The sequence below is a fragment of the Thunnus thynnus genome, chromosome 15, assembly GCF_963924715.1.
Source record: "Thunnus thynnus chromosome 15, fThuThy2.1, whole genome shotgun sequence".
Classification (NCBI taxonomy): Eukaryota; Metazoa; Chordata; class Actinopteri; order Scombriformes; family Scombridae; genus Thunnus; species Thunnus thynnus.
Genome location: NC_089531.1, coordinates 9,254,622 through 9,281,743, shown reverse-complemented (window position 1 = coordinate 9,281,743; position 27,122 = coordinate 9,254,622). Strand labels below are relative to the sequence as shown.

General features: G+C 39.9%; 2 protein-coding genes across 3 annotated transcripts; one reads left to right on the top strand and one right to left on the bottom strand.

Annotated features, from left to right (window-relative positions):
* Positions 1-598: 598 nt before the first annotated feature.
* Positions 599-20,217, top strand: ago3b (argonaute RISC catalytic component 3b). Of its 2 annotated transcripts, none has more exons than XM_067612376.1 (20): positions 599-1,491; positions 1,669-1,995; positions 6,740-6,911; positions 7,030-7,150; positions 7,425-7,633; positions 8,156-8,292; positions 8,731-8,865; positions 9,074-9,161; positions 9,300-9,447; positions 10,090-10,209; positions 10,295-10,417; positions 11,220-11,353; positions 11,798-11,982; positions 12,190-12,349; positions 12,525-12,615; positions 13,064-13,258; positions 13,437-13,571; positions 13,803-13,904; positions 14,555-14,754; positions 14,894-20,217. In XM_067612376.1, the coding sequence occupies exons 2-20, from the start codon at positions 1,977-1,979 to the stop codon at positions 15,000-15,002; spliced, it is 2,583 nt and encodes an 860-aa protein (XP_067468477.1). In that variant the 5' UTR covers positions 599-1,491; positions 1,669-1,976; the 3' UTR covers positions 15,003-20,217. The 2 variants fall into 2 exon arrangements, with proteins under 2 accessions (XP_067468477.1, XP_067468476.1); XM_067612375.1 differs by having other exon boundaries at positions 600-1,491; positions 10,295-10,438.
* An 887-nt stretch (positions 20,218-21,104) lies between these two features.
* LOC137198467 (free fatty acid receptor 3-like) lies at positions 21,105-25,585 on the bottom strand. The gene has a single exon (XM_067612353.1). The coding sequence runs from the start codon at positions 24,923-24,925 to the stop codon at positions 24,002-24,004; it is 924 nt and encodes a 307-aa protein (XP_067468454.1). The 5' UTR covers positions 24,926-25,585; the 3' UTR covers positions 21,105-24,001.
* Between the last annotated feature and the right edge of the window lie 1,537 nt (positions 25,586-27,122).

Below are 27,122 nucleotides of genomic sequence, written 5' to 3'. Positions count from 1 at the left end.
ACCCCCATCTGATAAGATTTTTGCTTTTAGATGTTTTATTACAGAAAGTGTATGAAACCAATGACCAAAATAGTCATACATTCTGTCATTGTGTTACTTATGGATGGATTGAAAATCAATTATTCCCCTTTTTGCAGGGGACCCCCTGCAACCCCCTCAAGGACCCCTGGGGGTCCCCAGACCCCACTTTGAGAAGCACTGGCATATAGTAACAAAACTGATTACCAGGGAAACAGCCAGCGTATGAAAAAATACAGTAATTAAAAAACACAAGAAAACAAACAAAACAACAAAAAAAAAGATTTTTAAAATCAGTATACTATATATGTATACCATGTTTAACAAACATGTTGTTAGTTTTCACTCATTTATTTTTTAACATATCAAATTGTGTTGTGATAGAGAGATCTATGAGAGTGTCCAAAGTTTGATTTTGAGTCGATTTCTTTATGTACCTGAAAATCTCCCTGCTAATAAACCCAGTTGTACAAAGACAGTAAAATTGTTGTCCATCTCACTGCCTTCCCCCCAACTGTTGACTGGTACTGTATATTTATACTATGTAGGTAACACTACTGCATGTTTAATTTATTTTGTATTCATTACTTGACCTATATAACATATACATATATATCTATAGCTACCAGAACCACTGCTTCTGCACATATTTGGCACAACTTTTCTATTTTTACAACCCACAAGTTAGAAAATGTAACCTAAGTAATGTAATGTGTATAATGTTTATAACGTATATAAACTGAATTCTTTATTACTCCTAGTTCTTATCTGTTACCTTGTTTCCTGCACTGCTGCTGTAACGTGAATTTCCCCCTCTAGGGATCAATTATCACTGGTGTGTGACAGCGAGAGGGGAAGAAACTGTTCCCGTGTCGGTGGTTTTGGTGCACAACTTATTAATTTTACAGCCACACTTCCAATCCTCTCATCAAACTGAACAGATGCTGTATTCCAAATGTTAGACTCATCTTCAAAGTCTCATGCCAATCAAAAATGTGTTTATGCCCACTGTTACTTCACTTGGATGCTTAAGCTTCACCGTGCAGAATGATACAATATTTACATATTTATTGATTATGGATTTTTAATGAGAGAGAAGGGAGATTTTAACATAGTATCTATACTTCTTTGTGAAAAAACAAAAGCAATCATATCAGACACACATCATGGTTCCAAGCAGAGTATTTTATATGTCTTGACACCTGTCTGCAACAAAACAGACATCTCCTGCGCAACACCTGTTGCCATTAATCCTACTTTATTTTGAAAGAGCGTTGCGGAAGTAGAAACATGCTAATGCTACTAGCTTGCCGTTACTAAGAGAGAGGGCGGCGTAACAGCAGATTTCAGACCGGTTTCTCACCGATACCGAGGAGGACGCCGGCGTAGTGAACCCCACATCTCAGTTTGATAAAGAAGAACACCGAATTGTCACGTTAACCAACCGGGAAAACGAATCCAGTCACTGAACGGGTAAATATTCACGTCAGTTTTGTGTTTCAAGTCGTTAATTGTCGTCGGCTAAAGCTAACTGACGTTAACTCTGTTAGCCGCAGCCGCTAACAGCTATCAGCGAAATTCAACCAACTCCGTGTTTTAAAACTGTCACAAACATGTCCAACACTGACAATAATGTTGTTCTCATTTCAGCCACAACACAAACAACTTTGGAAGTACTTAAGCGGGGACGTTTTGTACAACTTTGAGCTGCCAAGTTGCCGGTGAGGCAGGTCGGGGAGAGAGGCTCCAGGCAGGTGGAAAACCACAAGCGGCCCGGTTCAACATCAGCGACCGAAGCCGGGGAGCAGAGAGCCGGGGAGCCGTAAGGGGGAGCGGGGTGCCCGGGGGGAAGCGGGGAGCCAGCGGGGAGCGGCGTGTCGGCCAGCAAAGCTTTAACCTGCGCTGGGAGAATCGATCACTGGGTGCCGGCCGGGTTCATCCGGACTGAGACCTCATGAATGGAAATCGGAACAACAGGTGGGAACCCCAGACTAACGGCCATGCTCGACAGCGCTAATTTGGTGTCCAGGTGCTGCACTCGAGTTATTTTCAGACAGCGTAGAGTCCAAGTCACACGTTTGACCCCCATATTATAGCTTTTAGGGAAGGCTGGTACTGTTAAGTTAACATTAGACGTACTGAAAGTAGGTGACATAGTAGTTAAATGAGTCTCCAGCTCATAATGGAAACTGTATTCAAATTCACAATTCCAACTCCAGCAGACATAAAGCGTTTCTGTGCTCTGTTTTACCGGTCACTTTTCCGCCTCCTCTGCGTGTATGTGTGTGTGTACGTGTATGTTTGCGTGTGTGCGCGCGCGCGCGCGTTTGTGTGTGTGTGTGTATTCCCCAAACCAGTCTCACTGGGTTTTTTTTCTTCTATTATCTACGTCATTCTTTCTCGGCTGTCAAAGGCAGGTGGTGATCCCGTCAGGTGTGCCTGAAGCCTGAGAGGCAGGCTCACTTTCAAGGAGGTGTGTGTGTGTGTGTGTGTGTGTGTGTGTGTGTGTGTTCATATCCGTTTGAAGCCTTTCACACCAGCTGCTGCCATAGTTATCTCAGCTATTAGATAAAGTTCAGTTAACTGCTGCCTGAGTTAATTACAAATCAATTGAGCATTGCAGGACATAAGTCAATTTGCTTTGTTGCCAACGGGCTCAATTTGTGAGTCACAGCTTGTATATTATTGATGTTGTTGGGGCCAGCGGACTGGACTGGGAAGAGAAAAAAAAGGGCCATACTGGTTCATTGAAAATGACCTACACCCACTCCACCCACTTTTCACTGTATGAGCTCACGTATAACAACAGCTTTATCAGAGAGCAAAGGTAAATTGAGAACCTTTAAAACACTGTCAGACTTTGATTAATGAGCACAGAGAATTAATCTCCAACTATTTTGATGATCGATTTAAAGAAAAAATTCTCTTGTTCTTGCTTCTTAAAGGTGAATATCTTCTGGTTTCTTTAGTCCTCTACGATAGTAAACTGAATATCTTTGGGTTTATGGACTGTTTGGTCAGGACAAGACTAGACATTTGAGTTTGCACCTTGGGCTTCAGTGATCAACATTTTACACACCAAACGACTAATCGTTTAATTGAGAAAATGATCCTCACATTAATAGATAAAGAAAATAATCATTAGTTGTAGCCCTAGTATACTGAATTCAAAATTTGTATTTGTTTACCATCAGTTGTTGACAAGATTGTATGACAGGCAGCTATTTTTAGTATCAACTCATTTGGCTTTTCTGTTTTGTTTTTTTTTTTAAAATTCATTGTATAAAATGTAGAGCTGCAACAATTAGTCAATTAATCGATCAGTTGACTACTATTAAACTAATCGGCAACTATTTTGATAATGGATTAATCACTTTGAGTCATTTTTTAAGAAGAAAATGTCTCTCTCTCAAGTGAAATGTGAATATTTTCTGGTTTCTTAAGTCTTTTATGACAGTAAACTTAATATCTTGTGGTTGTGGACTGTTGGTTGGGATAAAACAACAGACATTTGAGGACGTCACCTTTTGGCTTTTGGAAACATTGATCAACATTTCACCATTTTCTGACATTTTATAGACCAAACAACTAATCGATTAATTGAGAAAGTAATCGACAGATACATTGATATTCAAAATAATCGTTTAGTTGCAGCCCTAATAAAATGTCCATCACAATTTCTCAGAGCCCAAGCTGATTTTTCTCAAGTAGTTTTGTCTGACCAACACACCAAAACCCAAAGATACTCAATTAATAATGATATAAAACACAGAAGAACAGCAGATCCTCACATTAGAGAAGCTGAAATCAGTGAATGTTTCTGCATATATAAACTGTAGATTCATCAATTAACTAACTGTTTCTGTTTCTGATTGAACATCTGGGCTTTCTCTGTCTCTTTTTTCACCATCCTCATTCCCTTTCTCTCACATTTTTCATTCATTAAACTCCTAATGTGTGATTTCTAACAGATAACCATGAGGGCAGCAAATTGCTCATTGATTGGGTTTCCGCCCCCCCGGACACAATTAATGTGTAACAGAATAAGGTTGTCATTGTCAGCTCATTGTGTGAAACGTTGAACGCAGGAGAAGATGAAATGCGTAGCAGCATGGGACTTTACAAAACGATCTTTTCTTGTTGCTTGGCTCACCGGGAAAACTTGTTATGCCGCTTCAACAGGCCAGTCTTCCCCCCTCAGTGAGGCTGTCGAAATTATAGGCCGCTGTGTGAACGTGATGGTTTGTACAGGAGAAATATGTTGGTATGTATCGAGAACGAGACGTTTAAAAAGACGCCATCTGGTTTTGTTGTCAGATATATGCGGCGTATTCTGAATTTGGTTTAATCAGCACTTCTTCTGAGCTCAGTATAACAAATTAAATATTAAAATCTAATATATATGTGTCTACCACGCATGAAATCAATAATTACGGGTATGTTATGCACCCTTTTAGGCTCGGTATCTTGTAATTCAGGGTGTCATATTTGGTATTTTTGGAAATTAAGGATCTTGAGAATGAACGTTTTTCAGGTTTAAAAAGTGTTTGTCTGCATATTATAAGTGTTTTAACACACTTTTAATACCTGCGGTCTGGAAGGATGAGGAGGTTAAAATGACATTAGCTTTACTCTTTTTTTTTTTTTTTTGGTCTCCAGCTTTCGCTAAATGATGTTAAGACTGTGCAATATGACATCAGTGGAGTTCTCCTTTTAAAGTGTGTGGGCTGAATGTCAGCTCTGTGTGGGCCGCTCCTGCTTGTGTGGTGCATTTGTATGATGAAGCAGCCTGATAAGTGGTCATTAATCTCTTCATTGTTACTCGCTCTACACTGAACCTTTGTGTTTTTGGGTCATTACTGGTGCAGGAGCTGCTTTCTGTCTTTTGCCTTGTCGAGTGTGTTTTCCATAATTCCTCAAAAATACAAAAAAAAAAACAAAACAATGTCGTATTCATTTTGTTGTAACTCGTGTTTCCCTTTTTGAAATTTTCCACATGAACAATTCAAACTGATTTCAAACAGACAACGTCTTTGTCACCAGAGCTCCCAAGATAAATAAAGACAAATCCGTGTGCACCTGTTTTTCCTCCTCTCGTCAGCTTGCCTTTAGTTGCCATGGAGAAAACTGTAGCCACATGGGTGCCATTGCCATGGGAACCGCTCAGGGGAAGAAGCGACCTGGCGACGCATCAGCTGAAAGTGCAGTCCTTTACAGAGTGATGCCTCCTTACGTCGGGGTCAGCCCCTTGACCCTGATTGGAGCACGCCGCTGCGAGCTGAAACAGTTAAATATTTTCCACCCACAGCTGCTCTGTCTGTCTCCCGTAATTCATGATCACATTAATCATTACTGCCAAACTCCTCACACTTTCCCCCCCCATGACAACAAAGCACACGCCTTGCTGTTTTTTTTTTGTTGTGTTTTTTTTTTTTTTTTACAGTTTGAACCCGCTGCTTATGTGCAGACTTTATGTCACGTTGATCTTTGTGTGCGTGTGTGTAAGTGTGCAGATCCTCTGACTCACATTCATGGAAATTGTGTGGTTGCGTGATGTCAGTTCTTTTCACTGAGTAGTTTCCAGTTTGGCATTTATGAAAATTGGTGTCAAATTGGCGTGGTGACACCCGCCTACTTCTCCTCCCGTCTGGCAAAGGCCACAGTCGATCAGAGAGAAATCTATGACCGCTGAGCCGGTCTTTACGCAAAATGTCATCAAATTCTCTAACCTTTTATTCAGTCTTTATCAGATTGATGTGGGAAAAACGGCGTCGGCCCGTTTGTTTCCAGTTTTGTCAGTTAAATATGAGGCAATGTTTAACGTCCATGACCCTGTACAGTCCCAGCACTCACCGTCTGCTCTTTCCTCTTAATTAACCACTTCCTTCCTCCACAGTCAGTTTGTCTTCCTCTCAGAAGCTTCAGGTTTATTATACATGAGTATCTGTTCGGGCTCTGTTTTTAGCTGTGTTGGGATGTTGAATGTCGGGACACAGATGGTTTAGAATTTACATGAATGATTTCTGGGTATTGGTACCACGTTAAACAATAATGAAATGTTGAGTCAAACTTCTCATGTCAAACTTTTTTTTTTATTTCACTTTTTGGCAGCTGTTGACTCACTCCATTGACACATTTTCACCTATCACCTTATAGATTATATGGTAACGTTACCCACCTACATCCAGCAGATATGGAGCAAAATTAGGAATTCATTTGGAGTCGTGTTTGTGTTCGCTTGTCAAATTAAGGTCCAATAGTCGCTCTCTTATTGACCCAGTTTCGGTCTCCACCAACTTCTGAGGAGAATAATTGTCTCTTTAGCAGCTTTGAGCTCCACTATGTTCACCAGCTAGTCACTAACTTTGTCAGGCAGGTGGTGTACCGAGAGCTTTTTCACTAAAAACCGTTTGCCTTCTGTGGTGAGAGTGAAACAGAAAACCAAAACAAGGAGTTGAAGATGCTAAAATGTTCTGTAGAGCTGAAGGTTGGGTTATAAGTCTACTGGGAGTGACCCCTTTCCCATAAACATAATCATTTGTTCCATCGTTATCTTAAAATATTGATTATAGCAGCTTTAACCATTTACATTAACACTATACATTTTAACATCAACATAGACAGAGTTGATATTAAAGTTATTGTTTATCAAGAAAGCCAGAGTGTGCTGTACACAGTTCTTTTTTTTAACTCATTTATTTTTTTACGTGTGTTGTTGTAGGAGCCGCTGAAGCCCGAGCCCTTTTTTCGTTGCCACGGCGACCTGGCTATGGCACCATTGGGAAGGCCATCAAGCTTCTGGCGAACTGCTTCCAGGTGGAAATCCCCAAGATCGACGTCTACTTGTATGAAGTGGACATCAAGCCTGATAAATGTCCTCGCCGGGTCAACAGGTGACAGAAAAGACCAAAACTGGTCCAAGACTGTTTTTCCACAAAAAAATGTTTTGAGTTTGTGTCAGTTTGGATACTTATATTAATCGTGGTGATATGTTTTTCTTGGTCTTTCTAGGGAGGTGGTGGACTCCATGGTTCAGCATTTCAAGGTGACCATCTTTGGTGACCATCTGCCAGTTTACGATGGGAAGAAAAGCCTCTACACTGCGAGCCCACTTCCTGTCGCCACTAGCGGGGTAAGACTCTACGGCTTGTGATTTGTGTAGTCTTGACCCAGTTTGACCAAAGTCAAGGTCAGCAACATGTTTTTTTTTAACTGTTGTATCAGTGCAACAGTGTCAAGGAATGACAGCTGAACAGAGCGCCAACTCAATGTAGCCTAAAGATTTTATTACTGAAGTGACTAATATACTTCTTCATCATCTTGCTCAGGAAAACCCTGAAAATATGTTCATAAAGTTGTGTTTAACGGGTTGGTGGCACACAAATGACCCTCATTTTCCTCTTCAGGTTGATCTGGATGTCACATTGCCAGGTGAAGGTGGGAAGGACCGCCCGTTTAAAGTCAGCATGAGGTTCGTGTCGTTGGTCAGCTGGCACATGCTGCACGAAGTCTTGACGGGACGCACCATGCCTGAACCGCTGGACCTGGAGAAACCCATCAGCACTAACCCCGTTCACGCCGTGGACGTCGTCCTTCGACACCTGCCCTCCATGAAGTAAGATCTCTCCCTTGGAAATTGAGATTTCCAAATGATCATAGTAAAGAAATTAAAGCTGGTATAAGGTTAAAAACATCATCACCATTAATAATCGTGATTATAATATACTGCTGTAGTTTCCTTTTCCCCTGTTACAGGTTCCAGCGTCAATGATTTGGCTTCATTCAGAGAACATTTACAGTTTAAAAAGTATTGAATTAAGCAGAAGCAGAATATTTTCAGTTGATGAGTTCTCTGTTCATGAAATATTATCTGAATATTATCCATATTGTATGAACAGTATGAACCCAAAGTGCTCTACAATAACAGATATGGATTAAAAGCATCTTTTTCTGTAATATACCTCAGCATGTACCAACCAAAACAGCTTTCAGTAACATGAATGAAAACCTTTTCAGCTCCCCGTGATTCGGACCTGTAACTCAGGCAACACTTGTATTATTCAGCCCCCCAGTGAACCACACGGGGAACGCAACTCTCAGCCTTGGTAGAGTTTTATTTCTGTGCTCTGCTCACCAGGTACACCCCCGTCGGACGATCCTTCTTCTCCTCCCCAGAGGGCTACGACCACCCGCTAGGTGGAGGAAGAGAGGTTTGGTTTGGTTTTCATCAGTCGGTACGGCCGGCCATGTGGAAGATGATGCTCAACATCGATGGTGAGCAAGTAACACACAAAGGACATCCAGTTGTGTATTTTAATTTCATCTCCTGTTATGCAGAGATTCTGGGAATGCAGCCTTTTTAAAAAATGTTGGGGTTTTTTTTGTCACTCAGATATGGCAACACTTGTGACAGAGAAATCTAGGATCAGATCAGATCAATACATAATGAAATTAAACAGCTCTTTTATCTTACTCAAAACCTCATGACCAACTCAAAATGCCCTGATTTTGTGCATAAGACTTCTTTGAACTTGTTTGAAATCTTGTTTGAACTGGTTGACTTACAGCGTTTCATCACTGAATAGTTATAGACTCTACTACAAACTGAAACATTAATCTCTTTTGCCCCAAAGAATAATCTGTCTGCTACACGTCCTGAACCTTCATCCGCCTCCACCTGTGTTATTGTGACCTTGCTCTGTATCGTTTCAGTGTCAGCCACGGCTTTTTATAAAGCCCAGCCAGTCATCCAGTTCATGTGTGAGGTCCTGGATATTCACAACATTGACGAGCAGCCCCGCCCGCTCACAGACTCCCACAGGGTTAAGTTCACCAAAGAGATCAAAGGTACTGATTGTATGTCACCGAGGAACAGCAGCTTGTTTTCAGTGCTCTGCCATTAGAGGCGTCACCCTGCTCTGCTCTGTGTTTTGTTGTAGTTGACAGTATTCAGTGTTTTGATGCTTTGCTTATTTGATACATAAAGGTCTGTTCAGATGTTCACTCTAAACCTTGCTGATACTTATTTACACTGATGCCTCCGATGTCTCTTCAGGTCTTAAAGTGGAAGTGACACACTGCGGAACCATGCGTAGGAAGTACAGAGTCTGCAATGTAACACGCCGCCCCGCCACCCTCCAGACGTACGTTTTTCACATTCAAACCAAAAGCTGTTAACCCACACTCCAAAAAAAAAAAAAAAAAAAAAAAAAACTGAACTGACAAACTGAAATCAAATCTAATAATACATTCAACAACTCTTGTACCCTTGAAACCCACAGATTTCCTCTGCAGCTTGAGAATGGTCAGACAGTTGAGCGCACAGTGGCGCAGTACTTCCGAGAGAAGTATAATCTGCAGCTGAAGTATCCCCACCTGCCCTGTCTGCAGGTGGGCCAGGAACAGAAACACACCTACCTGCCCCTGGAGGTAAGGAGGAACCGAGACGGTATCATTCACTGCCAAATAGGAGTTGAATCATTAAGAGTCTGACAGTCAAGTTATTCTTTTACTTCTAAATCAGTGCCATAAATCTTAAATTACATTTTTATATCCACTCTGTTGCTTGATAATGTTGGTTATGTGTTAAAACCAGCCTGGTTCCAGACCTCTGAATCATAGCCCACATCTCAGTTTCAAACAGGTTTGGTGTCGATGCCCTTTGACACGTGTTTCCACCAGCTGGAGAAACAGTAGATTAGTCAGATCTTAGTAGGTAGGATTCAGAATGAGGATGTCTTCTTCTGATATACATTCACAAAAAAATGATGTTAGGAAAAATGGTGACAAGCATGGATGAGATTGACCAGTTGAAGCTGTTTCCATGTACAGGAATAACTCTTAAATCAACATATTTTATCTGATCAATTATAAAAAAACATTAACTGCTCCCAGCTTCCATATCAAATGATGTCAGCATATAACACCCACTCCCAACAAGAAATCTACTTACATGAACACAACATCAGACTGAATGAGTGAAGTGTAACGAAATGGCAGTTCGGTCTGATTATCAGGATGGATTAAGAGCTGGATTAACCTGAATTACTGTTTGTTTTTTTTTCCATCTAGGTATGCAACATCGTTGCCGGACAGCGCTGCATTAAAAAATTAACAGATAACCAGACGTCAACCATGATAAAAGCAACAGCGCGTTCTGCCCCCGACAGACAGGAAGAGATCAGCAGGCTGGTGAGCGTCCCGGCGACCAGAGATAATACCGCACGAACTCTAAATGTTTGTCTTCTGCACTAAAAACAAATGTCTCTCCTCTCAGGTGCGGAGCGCAAATTACGAGGCCGACCCGTTTGTCCAGGAGTTCCAGTTCCGTGTTCGTGACGAGATGGCTCAGGTGATGGGCCGCGTCCTGCCGGCCCCCATGCTGCAATATGGCGGCAGGGTGAGCTCTGAACCCTTTATGGTACCTTCCTTTAAATCACGCTTCATATGCATGTGTGTCCTTCAATGTGTGTGTGTGTGTGTGTGTTTGAGACAGCAGGGTTTCCTCCAGTTTGTCAAACGAAAAGTGTACAAGGTGGCCTAACAAAAATATCCAAAATGGTTTTTAGTGGTCGGGGACTTTCTCTGCCAAAACCGAAGGATGATGATCTATCAAATAAGCCTTCGGATATTTAAATTGTGTTAGTATCATTTGAAAATGAGCCAGTGCGGCTTCACTTGTAGGCAGTTCTCTGAATGAAACGTTTCATTTCTGAGGGGGAAACCCTGTGATTAGAATCTGTAGCTTTTAGTTCTCATGTTTGATGTGTGTCCACTTTTCACCACAATTCTCTCTGGTTTCCTCATGTCTGTCTCACATCTTTTCTTTATCTGAGTGAACTGTTTCTATTTTGAATTTGCTGAGATTTTACACTCTTTTACACAAGCATGCTGTTTTGAGAGATCATCTAGAGAACTTGTTTTATTTTAAAAGTACTTTGTTTTGCATGTCTGTCATAGAAATCATTTTTCTTGCAATACAACCTAAATGCACAACCCAATCAGAAGTGAGCACAGATAAAACTTCATCTCAAATGCCATCATCAGCCTACTGTATTCATCAGTAGCCCTTGATCTTGAGATCCTGCTGGCTGCCCGATTTCTTTTGAACCCACATCACTGTCTGTGTGTGTCGATGTACTGTGTGTGTGTGTCTTCGTGACTGCCAGCCCCAGCAGATCAACCCTGCACTGTCATTGCAGAACCGCACGGTGGCCACACCCAGCCACGGGGTGTGGGACATGAGGGGGAAGCAGTTCCACACCGGAGTGGAGATTAAGATGTGGGCCATCGCCTGCTTTGCCACCCAGAGACAGTGCCGTGAGGAGATTCTCAAGTGAGCTCACATAATTAATGTCATTGCTCGGTTTAGCTGCTTATTAGCGGAGTGGCGACTTACCAGTGACGTGATAAACACTGAGAATTGATTGATGGAGGAAGACATCATACAGTTTTTTTGCAAATGAGGTTAGGGTTGAAAAGCTAACACACTTCAAGGCATCAAAGTGCCACTTTTAACATCAGGAGACTATAATCAGTGTATGCTACCAAGTTCAAATTTAGCTGGAAATCACAAACGGTGTCAGTTATGTCTGTCACAAAATGTGGTCTTTGTTTTTTAGATTTAAACATGCATTAAAAAAGAAGATACATCTATTCAAGAGTTATTATAACAACACACTGATTTGTTTTGGAATAGAAACAACATGTTAGTTACTCCTAAATTGACTTGTGGAATTATATCAATAAACTAATTTGCTGGTAATTTCTTTACACGCAGGAGCTTCACTGACCAGCTGCGGAAAATCTCAAAGGATGCTGGGATGCCAATCCAAGGCCAGCCATGTTTCTGTAAATACGCCCAGGGAGCTGATAGTGTGGAGCCCATGTTCAGACACCTGAAGAACACCTACGCTGGGCTGCAGCTAATCATCGTCATCCTGCCTGGCAAAACGCCCGTCTATGGTATAAAAATAATAGTAATATTATAGTATAATATAAGACAACAACAGTAACTGAGATTAAAATCAAGAGGTGAATGTGTAGAGAAGTTAGATTCAAACCTTCTAGGCTACTTCTACTTAAGACTAAAACATAAAGTAGCCTCAGTTTATTTATGAGGTATTTTATGAGGAATATGGCCGAGCTCTAACATGAGCTCTAAACCCACAGCTGAGGTGAAGCGGGTGGGAGACACCCTCCTGGGCATGGCCACCCAGTGCGTGCAGGTGAAGAACGTAGTGAAGACGTCCCCACAGACCCTCTCCAACCTCTGCCTCAAGATCAACGTCAAGCTGGGAGGCATCAATAACATCCTGGTTCCACACCAACGGTAAAGACAACACAGCAAATAAAAGATTAACAAAAACCTTCTTGCTGTTTGACTCATACGTAACATTATGACGGGCATGTTTACTGTTTACAGTGTACCTCAGTAGTGATAAATTCATGACTCATCATGACAGACTTGTTGGAAGATAATATTGTGTCTCTTGTCTTCCATCCAGGCCCTCTGTGTTCCAGCAGCCGATCATCTTCCTCGGGGCTGATGTCACTCATCCTCCAGCAGGAGACGGGAAAAAACCATCTATTGCAGCGGTGAGACTTCACTTTGTGTCTTTCCTCCTTACTTTTGTATACATTGAAATACAACTTATACATATCAGTCTTTTGCTTCCCTTGAAATGCTTTTGAACTGGTAGGAACCGTTCTGGTGCTACTGGTTATAGGTTAGTACTGTAACTGTAGTAAAGCTGATTTGGGTTATAACAGCTTTTCCTTGCTGGTATACAGTATTTAACAGAAATGTACACGGAGCACAGTTTCCTGCATTATTTTAGAGCCTAAGTTGGGAGTTTAGAACATAAAATTATGATTTTTAAATATATTTAGTTTTTATTTTAGGCCTTTTATTACTTGTATATACTTTGTCTGCATCAATTTTGATGCAGACAAAGTCCAGAAAAGCCGTGGAGTTTATAAGCTTTTGTAGATTTTACCATCATAGTATCTGACTCAGCTGACGGCTGTTGTGCCTCCTCTACAGGTGGTGGGCAGCATGGACGCCCATCCCAGCAGGTACTGTGCTACGGTGCGGGTCCAGAGGCCCAGACAGGAGGTCATCCAGGACTTGGCCTCCATGGTGCGAGAGCTCTTGATCCAGTTCTACAAATCGACCCGCTACAAGCCAACCAGGATCATTTTCTACAGGGACGGAGTGTCTGAGGGCCAGTTCAGACAGGTACAATAACCTTTCTCTTTCTTTAGATCTTTAATGTTTTGTCCAACTTGGCCAGTAACTGTAGTTTTCATTTTCCTGGAGGGTTGTTGTTGTGTCTCTGCACCAATTTAGCAAAGGTAATTTTCTTTTTTTTTTTTTTACTTAGCGATTCAAACTCAAGCTGTATTTTTCTGTGTAGGTGCTGTACTATGAGCTGCTGGCCATCAGGGAGGCTTGCATCAGTCTAGAGAAGGATTACCAGCCAGGGATTACCTACATCGTCGTACAGAAACGCCATCACACACGCCTCTTCTGTGCAGATCGCAACGAACGGGTGAGTAACTCGCAGGATTTCTTTTTGTAGATAACATTAATGGAACTCTGGGTCTACTAATTATTATAGCTGCCTCATCTCTCCATCTCTCTGATTGATTCGGTAAAGTGGGATTAAATTTATGAGCCGTTATCTAACAAAAAGGAAAAGAGAGATTGAAGGATCTGATATTATTATTATTATTACTGCTCTGATCTTTAAAGAGTTTGTTGGAATGTGTTTTCCCGGCAGGTTGGAAGAAGTGGGAACATTCCTGCCGGCACCACAGTGGACACGGACATTACCCACCCCTACGAGTTTGACTTTTACCTCTGCAGTCACGCTGGAATCCAGGTAAGCCTCTCGACACCAATGCAGACTTTCAACACCCTGCTTTGGTCTTTATAATTACCGCACAGAAAATGGTAACAAGATGATAGTTTTATAGAGAATTTAACTGTTGTGATTGGTAAGAATCTGTCTGTTTTGATTAGAGATAGCTATAAAAAACAACTGACTTGTGGTAACATTTTAATAAGTGTTAAGATGCAATGGAAACAACAAAACATTCCCAAACGAGAAATGTTTGGTCTCAGAGTTCAGCAGCTCAACACATGGATGCTTTTATATTTATTTGGTCTTGAAGGCAACAACTAGTTGTTATTGATTAGTTAACAGAACTCATAACATTTTAATTTACACATTTTATTTAGTCTGATTCCAGAGCTGATGGCTATTCCCTCTTAAGTTTTATGAGAACAACAAAATAAGGGGGAAGAGGAGTTCTCCGCTGTGTTGTTATTAACATCGTCTCCAGCAGTGGAGAGCAGCAGGAGGTGAAACAAACTGAGCACCATGTTGTTGTTTTTTTCATACCAGAGTTAGTTTAAGTTGTTTAAGGGCTGCAGTGTGTGTTGGTCAGCCGGTCTCGTTCAGTTATAGCCACTCGTTGTTTGGATCCGCTTCCTCTCGGGTGCCATTTAACTCGGCTTCCCTCCCTCCAGGGTACGAGCCGGCCTTCCCACTACCACGTACTGTGGGACGACAACTGTTTCACCGCCGACGAGTTCCAGCTCCTCACCTACCAGCTGTGCCACACCTACGTACGCTGCACGCGTTCCGTCTCCATCCCAGCACCCGCCTACTACGCCCACCTGGTGGCCTTCCGCGCCCGCTACCACCTGGTCGACAAAGAGCACGACAGGTACGGCACATACTGCTTGATTTTAAGGAGTCAAAGCCCATGAACTGCCTTTTTTATAAATGTTTAATAGTAGTTTAGATCCTTTTCATGCTACTTACCATTATCTCCCTCCGTCTCCGTGCTCATTTCCTCCCGGCAGCGCTGAAGGCAGCCACGTCTCAGGGCAGAGTAACGGCAGGGACCCCACGGCGCTGGCCAAGGCCGTTCAGATCCACCACGACACACTGAGGACCATGTACTTCGCCTGATCGCCCACCCCCCCCCCACCTCCACTTCCCTCCACCTTCACCAGCCCACTCAGCCAGTCTTAGTGTTCGACTTCGGATCAGCCGCCTCGTCTCATCGCGCAGAGCGACGTCGTGCCGTCGCAGCTTTGGTCACCGGAAAACACGACGACGGCAGCAGGCTGCGTAAGGATGTCATAAGCCAGAGAGGAGTACAGCTGCATTATGCAATTTGAAACCAGCCAATTGTTTCTGTGCTCCCACCCATGCATCTCTCTTTTTTTCTCCCCCTCATCTCCTCTGCTGTATTTTAAATCATGATGGATTCTGTCTCCTTTTTAAAAACTCACATCCTCGCCTTCCACATTTTACAGCAGCTCAAAGTTTTGTTTTGTTTTGTTTTTTTTTTAATTTCAAGTGTGTGCTTCTGGATCATAAAACAGAGCATGGCGAGGTAGCAGGGAATACAAAAACAGCAGATTTTTTTTTGTTTTGTTTTTTTTTTGTTGTTGCATGGGTGGGCACGAAGCAGCACCAGTGAGGACCCGACTTGAGCCTCACGTTGAGCCTAATGTCGCTGGTTTATATTGTAGACGGTTTTACATGTTTGTGTGTTTTCAGCTTGTCTAGATACAATACTGTATTTGTCTGTCGAGCAAATGTGTGATTGCCATGGCAACGTGTTAGTCGAGAACACTCGTAAATAGCAAAGCTTCTCGCCCCCCCCCCTTTTTTTTTTTTCTTTCTCTCTCTCAAAAACGGCAGGCTGCCTTACTCCTTACTCTTCTGTCTCCCTTTAAGCCAATGGATGGTTATTCACAGTCATTCAGCCAGACAGTAAGAAGCGTATCTCTACACTCTTACCAGCACAGACACTGAATGAAACCTTTTTTTTTTTTTTTAAACAAAGCCACGTACATTGCCATTCTTTTGAGGCATTGTGTGTATCGCTTGTTGCCTTACTGCGAGGCGAGGTGCATAAAAAGGACTGTTAGAATACGACGCCATGGCCACAAAATGGACAATTTTAAAAACTCTCACTTTAATAGCTCAGCTTGGTACAGAATAATATACCAAACGTTTCTCATGTGTTTTATTCGTCTTGCTATTTATCAGTTTTCGTCTCTTTTTAACTTAAAATAACATTTATTTTCAGCAATAGAGCAGTTTTTATCTTCTGATGACCACAAACCTTTTTTTTTTTTTTTTTTCCCCCACACTTTTAACAAAAAAACTGACCAATTTAGTCGTCAACAGCTCGTTCTGTGCAATAAGGTGTTAAAGCAGAGAGAACAGGTTCGGTGGTGATTGTTTTCGATGAGTATTTGTGCGCTAAAACGGTTCTCGAGCGAGTTTTAGCAAGTGATAATGAACTCGGAGTAGGATTGACGCCGCAGATGTGACGCGTGGATGAGTCGTCTGACGGCGTTTTTGTGAGATTATAACAAAAGTGCCTGATTTGGTTAGAGTGTGAAATGTTGGCAGGACGGAGGGTTTTTTAATCGTATGTTGGTTTGGGTGCCTCTGTTAATGCATTTAGTTTAACAGTAACTATAAAAAAAACACTGCACTGCCCGACATGAGGGGCTGGACAGCACAGTCACATCACAGGCCGGGTTTGTGTGATTATTTCTAATGTTTTCTCATTATAAGGAAGCAGTTATTTCCTGATTCCCACTTTTAACGCACTTTGTTTCCTCGTGAACACAAAATATTTTGTTCTTGGAATGAAATGGAGATCGGACGGCGGTTTAATCATTGGCCAAAACAGTTTCGGTTTCAGATAAAATTAATGAAGCTAAACAAAAATTGCAATTTCGGCCAAAACTTTCTTGTCATATGATTTAAAAATCTTTAAAATGTCAAAATATTCTCCAGGTAACAATCTCGTTTTCTTGATCACTAAGTAATTATCACAATGAAAGTTTATTTAAAATAATGTCGGACTTTGTTTTTTCATGATAATTAGTAATCTTGTCATGATCTCAAAAAACAAAGCGAGATTTTAAAGTCATTTTTGTGTTTGCGAGAAAACTAAAACAACATAAATAATCACACACAGTTGGCGTCTTCGGCCTTCCGTACGATGCTGTAATAAATATCTGAATATCTGAACTATATAACATGCAGCTAAGTGAAGGCAGAGACTGTGTACTTGGATGTGCGTCCTCACATGATGCACCGTCAGGACTCGCAGTTTGCACTCTTCAGTCGAAGCCTTCGTATTCAGATTTCAGAGTCTCTGTCGCGTTAGTTTTCAGAGTCGGTATGAGCTGGGTGTCACTCGACTGGCAGTATTATAGCACCAAAACCGCTTTCAGTACTCGAAACTCAACACGGTTCCAGGATGGTGCTCGATTTCATAAAACCTTTCTATTTTGGATCAAATAATGTATCATTATGGGTAACGCTTCCTAATTTTATACTGATTTCCTGGTCATTTTTTGCAGGTATTTAACAGTTAATTTTTAGGACGTTTTGTTCAAATTATAAGATAAAAATGTAAAAAGGTGTTAAGTTGGTAAATACCGGTTCATTATAGGCTATTTGTATACGTAGATGTTCTTTTTCAAAATTTCTTAATAAAATAGACTTTTGACAGTTTTTAACTGACAGAAAATACTTGGTTGTCAGTGTGTAGTTTTATGTGCTAAACCCAACATTAACATATTAGGTTTTTTTCAATAATTTCCTAAAAGTAGCTGCTGTGTAACTAATAATAATAATAATAATAATCATAATTCTTAGGACATTTCTTTGAAAGGGTTATGAGGGTTAATATGCTAATATATAGTTTGACACAAAAAACTACACACTGAAAACTAAATATCTTCTGTCAGTTAAAGAAAAATTACCAACTAAACCAATTTAAACAAAGTTTCCTGTAATTTTTACCAAATTGCACAACAGTCTCTGTAAAATGTCCTAAAAATTAACCGTTAAATACCTCAAATTACTCTAAAAATTTCCAAAAAAATTGGTTTAAAATTAAAGGACCTGTAAAATAAAGCGTTACCGCATTATGCAAATAAAGCAGATTTTTCTCTGCTACTTTTATACACACTTCTGATTTACCAATATGGAGTTAAATGCAAAAATTAATCGATATAATCAAGTAAAAAGAAATCTGTTTATAAGAATCCAACATTTTGAAGTTTATCTCGTTGCCTTTTAATCTGTCATCAGAACTTGGGTCACAGTGCTGCCGGTTTCTGGACGCCCAGCCCTGCAGAGTTTAGTCCGTCATGGTCTCGCAGTGTCGTTTAACACGGACGGTTTCATCACTTTGGACCAAACCAACGTGCCTGGTTGAGGGTGAGCCTGGAGGGTTGGATGGTCTCTGTACTGCTAACTGTGCTCGCCACACATCACCAGAACCAAACTTCAGCTGCTATAAGAAAACATTTATTTAAATATTTCATCAGATACATATATATAGGCTATATATATTAATACAGAGAGACTTAGAGGTTATGGTATTTTACTGCACTTAAAAAGAAAAATAGAAAAAAAAAGATGCATGTGTTTGTGGAGTCGAGATGCTGAGATGTGCGTTGGTTTAGACTCTTTCTTTGCCTGCAGTTAAAACATTTTTAACAATAATCCAAGCGCCCTTTTTGTGTTTGTCGTCACGTTGAAGCTGTTTTTTTTTTTTTTTTTTTAATGTCAGACATTACCAGCATTTGATTTTTACTTGAAAAAGAGTCAGTTGTGGGCATGTTTAACATTGTTGGCGAGTGCTCTGCTTGTTTTTTTTTTTTTTTTGTTTTATTTTGAAAGTGTATATTGAGTCTTTTCCACTCACGACGCCACGTACAGTAAATCGACCTGAAGACGCCTGTAGGCAGGGCGCAGGGCCAGACATCAGATGCCTTTTTTTTTTTTTTTTTCTTCTTCATGTGATTTGAAGAAAGAGAAGAAAAAAAAAAAAGAAGCATTTTTAAGTCTGAACGAAGATATATTTATATTTAAAGATATTAATGTAATGCACACACTACTTATTTTTTCTAACAGAATCCTATTTGATGCGGAATCGTAACAGCTGTATTGAAATATCGACGTTTTAATAATGATCGTTTTTTTCCAAAAAAAATTTGATAATGCAATACTTCACGTGAAAAGCGAAACCGATGCTGCATTGACCTGCTTTTTGTGGAGACGGTCGGAGGGTTTGTTCTGTCATGTAGTGATGAGATGAACCGTCAACCATCCTCTGCTTCTTCTTCTTCTTCTTCTTCTTCTTTTTTTTAAAATTCACCAAACTAAAGGCGAGCTGTGAAGACCTCCCTCTACTCTGAATTTTATTTTATCATCTCAAAAGCTCATGAAGGAAGCAGAAGACTCTAATGGGGTTTAACACATTTCTTAATATTTTTACAGCACTGCAAACTGCATCATTAAAGGTTTTATTTTGGGTCTTTTTCTTCTTTTTTTTTTTTTTTTTTTTTTTTTTTTTTTTTTTTTGCATATTCACAAGAGGAGGGTTGAAAGTTCATCCTCAGACTTTTGTCGATTTTGTCCGTTACAGACTGTGCCTTTCCTGATGGTGCTGAACAGAAAACAAACAAACAAACAAACAAACAAAAAAAAAAACTGAGTAAAACAATGAAATCTTAACGTTCAGAACGGGCGCCGAGCTCCGAGTCTACATGGATAAGTATATATTGATACATGACAATACTGTAAGTTGTGATTGTGTGTGTATGTTTGGTTTGTGAGTGTGTGTGTGTGTGTGTGTGTGTGTGTGAGAGAGCGCGCGCGTCCAACATATGCCAAGAACAGATAATATGCAGAACTGATCAGTTTTCGGAGCTGACAGGACCAAACGGCCTGTGGGGGATCGGTTTTAAGTGGACGGGCACTCTGGAGCACAACCCGAAACATTTCTTCTTCTTCTTCTTCTTCTACTTCAAAAAAAACAAACAAACTCATGAAAACGAGGATCTAAACATTATGTAGCATTATTTATTTGACTTCATCTCTACGGGGGACACGACGCGTCTCTTTACTGCCTGTTAACAACATTTTTTTTTTCATTATTTACTGTCAATTTCATGTGTTCATTCTTAAATGGACGGCAATAATGAAGTGTTTGTGCAATCGGTTTTTCCTTTTTAATTGTAGTTTTTCTTCTTTTTTTTGTTTCTTTTTCTTTTTTTTTCTTCTAATGTGAAATTTTGGGATAGTTTGGTTGTGTCATCATGAGTGCCCGTTTCCCCACAAACATAAATCTTTACACCTCTGTGGTTTGCTGCATATCACGCTCGAAGAGAAAAGTGATGTTTGGGTTTCACAGTGTATTAATGTGCTTGTTCTTTTGGGTTTTTTTTTTTTTTTTTTTTTTGCCTGATTATGACATCTTGTCACTTTTAGAAGTAAAACTGTATGTCAAGACCTTTTTTTTTTTTTTTTTTTTGTCTTAACATTTACCTGATCCTGGTCCTAAAGTTGAGCCTTTTTATTTGGTTGTCATATTTAATTTTTTTTGAATAAATACTCTATGTATGAAACTTGTGTTTTTGTTTTTTTGATATTTGAGGAACATCAGCCGAATGTTTCATGGTGTTGAAATCTGAACTCATAAAAAGACAGGAAATGACGTTCATATCAGATATCAAAGCCTTGCGGTGTTTATAAATCAATATAAAATTATCTGATAAACTATTATGAATCACACGCTGTCAGTAAACTCATTTAGTTTTATCTCATTAACTCACTACAAGTACAGTTATTGTAGTTTTTAAAGTACTTGTGTTCTACTCTACTCTGTTATGAAAGCAGACATGAAATATCCTGCAGCTGTGCTGTTATGATGCAGTCAGAAAAACTATTTTAATTGTCTTTTTTTTTCCTTTTAAGGTGAACTGAAAACACTTTCTGATGACAAGAGATGATCAAAACTTCAGAGAGAAGAATTTGCAGGGTGTTTTTTTCTTTTTAATATTTAAACAAGTTGCCATTTTGTCTCTTTTACAATCACATGTCAATTAGTTTTATTAAAAAAAAAAAAAGCTACTTGATATTTATGTTTCCTCTTGTGTAGGATATTCAGTCTTATCACTACTACTGCAAAAAGAAAATACTCACTAGTTAGTTTATATCTAATTTTGCATAAAAATTGAATTTCTTATTTCCTTGTATGTTTTTTTTTTAATAACAGTGTAATTTGGCACTAATTATAAGAACAATCGAGACAGAATACATTAAGTCCCAACTCAGTCCTTATATATCAGTTACACAGTTGAACAGAGTAGATAAATAATGCTAAAATTGCAAATAATAATGCTAAAATGAAAAAAACCCATCAATTTCAAGTAGATATCTATTCAGTGAATTATTTTAAACTCCAGTACTTCTCCATATTTAATGAGCTGTATGCTTACCTTTAAATTTACACAGAACTACACAGAAAGAAAAACATCATATTTTTACACTCTGTTAGCTTTCTGTGTGACTATAAGATGATTACTTTGGTAAAGGAAGGAAAACTATTACTACTGAGAGACAATAAGATAAATATTAAATGACATTAAACATGTAACTGAATTAAATTTCTTTGTCAACAGTAAACATCAAGATCCAAAAGCTTCATCCGACATTCAACCTTTTCTCTGCTGGAGGGAACAATTTTATAAATGGTGATTGTGTTCAATAAACTAATAAATGAACAGAGTGTTCTGGCTCCGCAGTATACAACAGGATATACTACGTTCACTATTACTGTCGGGAAATGGTCGCAGGGCGGTTATCAGTCAGCGCTCTGCCTCCTTGTTTGAAGTCCCTTCAGACCAGAGAGAGACGTGCTTTATAGACGCGCTTCACCGCAGCGTTGTTTAATGTCCGTGTTTACACTTCCGCCTGTCTTGTGCTTATAACTCCAAATTAGCTCAGCAGTGGACGTCTCTTCTTCCTGCTTATGTAGTCTAACAGCCCCTGGTTTTTAATTGCTTTATCCCTCGCTCCTGTAAAACACTCATCTTTGATTAAACAGTGTCCTTGTTGCTCTCTGAGTCACATGCAGGCAGCTGTTAAAACCTTATTTAACCAGTAAACTGTATGTCTGCACCTGATAAGACTCTTTTTTTTGCCCTAAAATCACACCAGAGAGCCTCCAGTTAACCAGATTACACCCTTCATTTGTGACCTTTTTGGTTTGTGACGCCTCAAAATAAAGAAAGTTATGAGCAAATGTTCAAGCAAAGACTGATTTTTTTCCAACAGTTTGTTTCATTTGAAGGATTTTAGTGGAAGAGGAAGAGATAAAGAAGTGTTGCAGTACAGCGATATATGTATATATATATATATTTCCATTTTATCCCTTTATTCATCTCATGACCCCTAAAATTTATCTGGGGATCCCTTTGGGGGACAGTCGACTCAAATAGAGCAGCTGTCAACAAATGAACAAGTTTTGGAACCACTCAACAATAATTTATGTTTATATGCTGATATTAATGCCTTCAATAAACTATGAATACATTACTTTTATAACTATGAGTCAGCAATGAGTCGTTTGAATAAAAAATATCTGCCGGGTTGTTTTTATGTATTTAAAATGTAAGTTTTCTCTCACTGACTGTTCAACCTTCTGGATGAAAGCTGCAGAGCATCCAAGCAACAAACCATCTATTACTGACTTAATAACAGTTATCTGTCCTTTGATAATGACTCTTTATTATTGGCCTGCTGACAGTTTTAAGTGCACACTTGATGGCTTTAAAAAAAACAAAAAAAACAAAAACAGTTTAAGAAAAAATAAATGACTAAAAAGTCCACAGGAGAGGTCCTTCTCAAGTGCAGCTCATTATGCATCAATGATCTCTTAACCGCTACTTATCTCATCAGTGACAACTTAACGCTAACACTTCATAGTAAGTCTTGCTTTAAAACACATTTTACCACTTTTATCTAATGGCGCTGAGCCATGCGGGTCGTTTGGTCCATAGATGAAATTACATTCAGGCAAAGTCAGAGATCTCCAAGAAAGACATCTTACAACCTCAGCAGATACAAAAACAAAAGCTATCTGCAAATGCTCGACACATGTAGAAGTGAAACATGTTTTTTTGCGTGTCATTTGGCTAAAGAGTCATTTGTAGCTCGAATCAGCCAGTAAAGAACAAAAACTGATTTGCATCTTGATGTATTTACTTGATCCCTTAAAGTATTTCTCTGACATGACTTAAAGAGCATCATTTAAAATTTAAGTTCAGTTTAACAGAGTTTAACACTGAAAAATTGAATCTGCTTAATCAAGGCTGCGCGGTCTGATTAGATTTAAAGGTGCAGTGTGTAGAATTTAGTGACATCTAGCAGAACGGACTTGGCAGAAATTGATTAAAATATTCATAAGTATGTTTTAATTAGTGTATAATCACCTGAAAATAAGAATTGTTGTGTTTTCGTTACCATAAAATGAGCCCTTTATATCTACATAGGGAGCGGATCCTCTTCCACGGAGCCCGCCATGTTGCATCGCCATGTTTCTACAGTAGCCCAGAATTGACAAACCAAACACTGACTTTAGAGAGGGCCTTTCGTGTTTTTTTGCGAGTTTCATGGCCACCGTAGGTTCTCCTATACGCTTGGGAGGAGGCGGAGTATTCAGTTGGTTGCAATCTGCAACCTCACCACTAGATGCCACTAAATCCTACACACTGGTCCTTTAACTGACTGCTGACAACATAAGCAAACAACAACCACAACTGGTTTAACGTGTGGTAGAAAATAGCATGTTCATATATCATATATAATCATTTATAGTAAGAAGCTCATTGGGAAACAATTTTTTTCAGGGCGTTTAAGTGTTTTATGGCAAAGCATCACCTCTTTTCTATTAAAGTTAGGACACAATCTTATCTGCCAGCCACAATTAAAATATTGCCAGAGCTTCTTTCATTGGTTGGACTGCAGTAACATTTGTCCTTTTTTTTTGCATAAAATAAGCAACACATACTAAACAAAAACACACAAAGAGGTGCTACTTTCCTGTAGTTTTCAGTCTTGGAGGGTCTCTTGTGAAGTCAGTGAGGAGCCCCTTCACACCTCAGGATGTGCAGCTTTGCCATGATGTTCCTGACGCAGCGACTCAACATGCTCCTGACCGCCGCAGAGGAGAAGTAGAAGATAAAGGGATCCAGGCAGGCGTTGAAGGTGCTGGAGAGCAACGCCACGTCCCTCCACTGCTCACTGTCACTACGCACATACCCCACCAGGTGGGAGACATTATAGGGCCCGAAGCAGACGGCGAATACTATCAGGGTACCGAGGGCCAAGCCGATGGCTCGCAGCCTCCGGCGCCTGCTGATGTTTGGGAGACGTGACAGGATGAGGATGAAGTTGACGTAGCAGAAGCAGCAGATGAAGAAGGGGATGCAGAAGAGGACCAGGAAGAGCTCCAGGCGGAACGGCAGCAGGATGTTGAGCTCCTCGGTGGTGAAATTCAGGTAGCAGGTGGTCGGAGGCAGCGCGGAGCTGTTGTTGTCACTGCCTGCAACATTTCTCCACTGAGCGTAGGGCATGATGTAAACCACGCTGAGGTTCAGAGAGGTCACCGCCCAGAAGATGACGCTGGCCACCGCGGCGTAGCGAGGCCTGCGGTACACGGAGTACCTGAGAGGGTAGGCGACCCCCAGGTAGCGCTCCACGCTCACAGCCGTGAGGAGCAGGGTGCTGTTGTAGATGGTGACGTAGAAGAGAAAACCAGTGAAGGGGCACAGGGGGAAAGGCAGCAGCCACACCATGTTGTCAAAAGCCTCTTTCATTTTGAAGGGCAGGAGAGCCAGGAAGATGAGGTCGGAGATGGTGAGGTTGAGCAGCAGGATGTCTATCGGGGTGGCCTTGCGTCGCACCTTGAGGCAGAAGGTCCAGAATGCCAGGATGTTGGCAGGGACCCCCATCAGGAAGGTGACGATGTAGACACACAGCAACAGGTGACAGGTCAGCATAGTGGCCGCTCACACCGGTGACGGACTCTTACAGGTGCTGGAGGAAAGAAAACATGAGTCGGGATTTATAAAAGAAAAGAACTGCACACATTTCAGCCACATAAACAAAACAAAACAGTTTTTGAGTTTTCTTGTGTCTGACTGTTGACCTGCCATTAGCCACCTCACTTTAAACCTGCATTAACTGATTTTTTTGGCCACTTGGGGGCAGCAGATACAAGATGTGAAGACATCACTGACGTATCATCACTTTTTAAGTTGATATGTTTGAACAGTTGCTTATTTACACATCCAGCAGTTACGGAGCAACATAATCATTAATTTTTAGTCATGTTTCTGTCCCCCTGGTGAATGTAAGTCCAATATTCACTCTCTTTTAGCTCTATTTTTTCTCTCTGTTAACTCCTGAGGGAAATATCTGGCTCTTTAGCTACTAAATGCTCCGCTACATTCACCAGCTAGTCTACAGCTAACTGTGTCCGTTTGTTGTTTGGTGCTGAGCAGGTAGTGTACAGTTAGAGCTTTTTAGAGCAACAAATTTTATATTAAAGGAGTAGTTCTAGATACCTCTTTCATGTCTGTACAGTTAATACTGTAAAACCAGCAGCTAGTTAGCTTAGCTTAGCTTAAAGACTGGGAACAGGGGGAAACAGCTAGCCTGGCTCATACATCCATTCCTGCAGCACTAAAGCAAGTCACTGAAAATAAAGATTATGTAGTCAAAGGAACCTTTCGCACTGAAATTACTGTAAGCAAAGATGTAGAAGTTCTCCTTATAATTTCTCATAAACCAAACTGTGGTTGAAAAACAGCATCTTCTTAAAAGCGTCACTCTTGAAATGTGAAATTCAGTTATTTAAATGAACAGATGCAAATTGACAGAGAGTATAATAATCAACATAAGCCTTCATTTAGTTCTAAGGTTCAGTATATTTAAAGGATAAGTCTGATGATAGGGTTTTGATTATTCTATAGTTTTCTTATTGTCAGCTAAACCAATAATATGTGTTAGTTCATCTCAGTACTTTCCAACTTCCCTACTCTGTCTGCAGCACTCAGCCACAATATAACAGGTTCATACTGAGGAAGTACATCTGACGCAGGTCATAAATACTATATATACATATTTTAAAATCTATAAATGCAAATGTAATATGAATCTATATAGTCTGTTGTTTTTATCAGATGGTACTCAAATGGGAGTAAATTGTTAATTTGTTGGGGACTATTTTCAGCAGCAGATTTAGTGCTGCAGTGAGTATTAGCACAGTGTATATTAGATTAGATACATAGATAAGAAATGTATATTATAGAACTATAATATAAACTATAGAAAACTAAATCTACAGAAAACAAAGTTCAAGTAGCAATGACTAAAAGTGATGATGCTATTAGTGCAAAACTGTCGATGCCGGTCAGATGACTATGTGCCTTCTAGGTAAAGAATTTACAATAAGAACAGTATAAACAAGATAAACAGATAAATTAAAAGAGAAAACACAAGATATTGTACATAGATCAACCTTACAGGTAATAAAAATAGTGCAAAATGTCTGTATAAAATATAAATAAAAATAAAGACAAGAATGAAATTTAACGGATTACAGCCATACAGATTAAAGGTATTAGTGAGTGGTGTTCAATGAGCAGGTAGTTTAGTTTATATGATCATATATAAAAAGGAAGTAATGCAGAAAGTGCAAAAGTTTAATGGTTCTGTGCATGTATGTAGAAGTGGGATTATAGAGAGTACTACTCAAAATAAATAAAAATTAAATAGAAGGAAAACTATATCAGGTTTCAGATTCACAGACTTTTCAGTAGGATCAATTCATTTTGTTGGTTTTGGTTTTTTTCATGGCATTTGTTGATGATAAGAAAATTACAAAATATTAACAGATTTATCAAAGTTTTGAACTCCAGCATTCATCTTTGAAAAATGAGGAAAAATATGAAAATGCCGACCAGATGTAAAACATGTCCTTTAATGAAATTATTATAAAAAAAATGTGACAATCTCACCTCTGTCAAACTTGATATATCAGGACCTCCATCACTGTGTGGCCGACCTGTCTGATACTCCGGCACACTGTCAGCATACTTTGACTCCTGAAAGCAGACTGATCAGATCACAATATCTGCTATCCGCCTTCAACAGCGGAAATTTAATAATCTTCTGGTGCATAATCTTTATTCT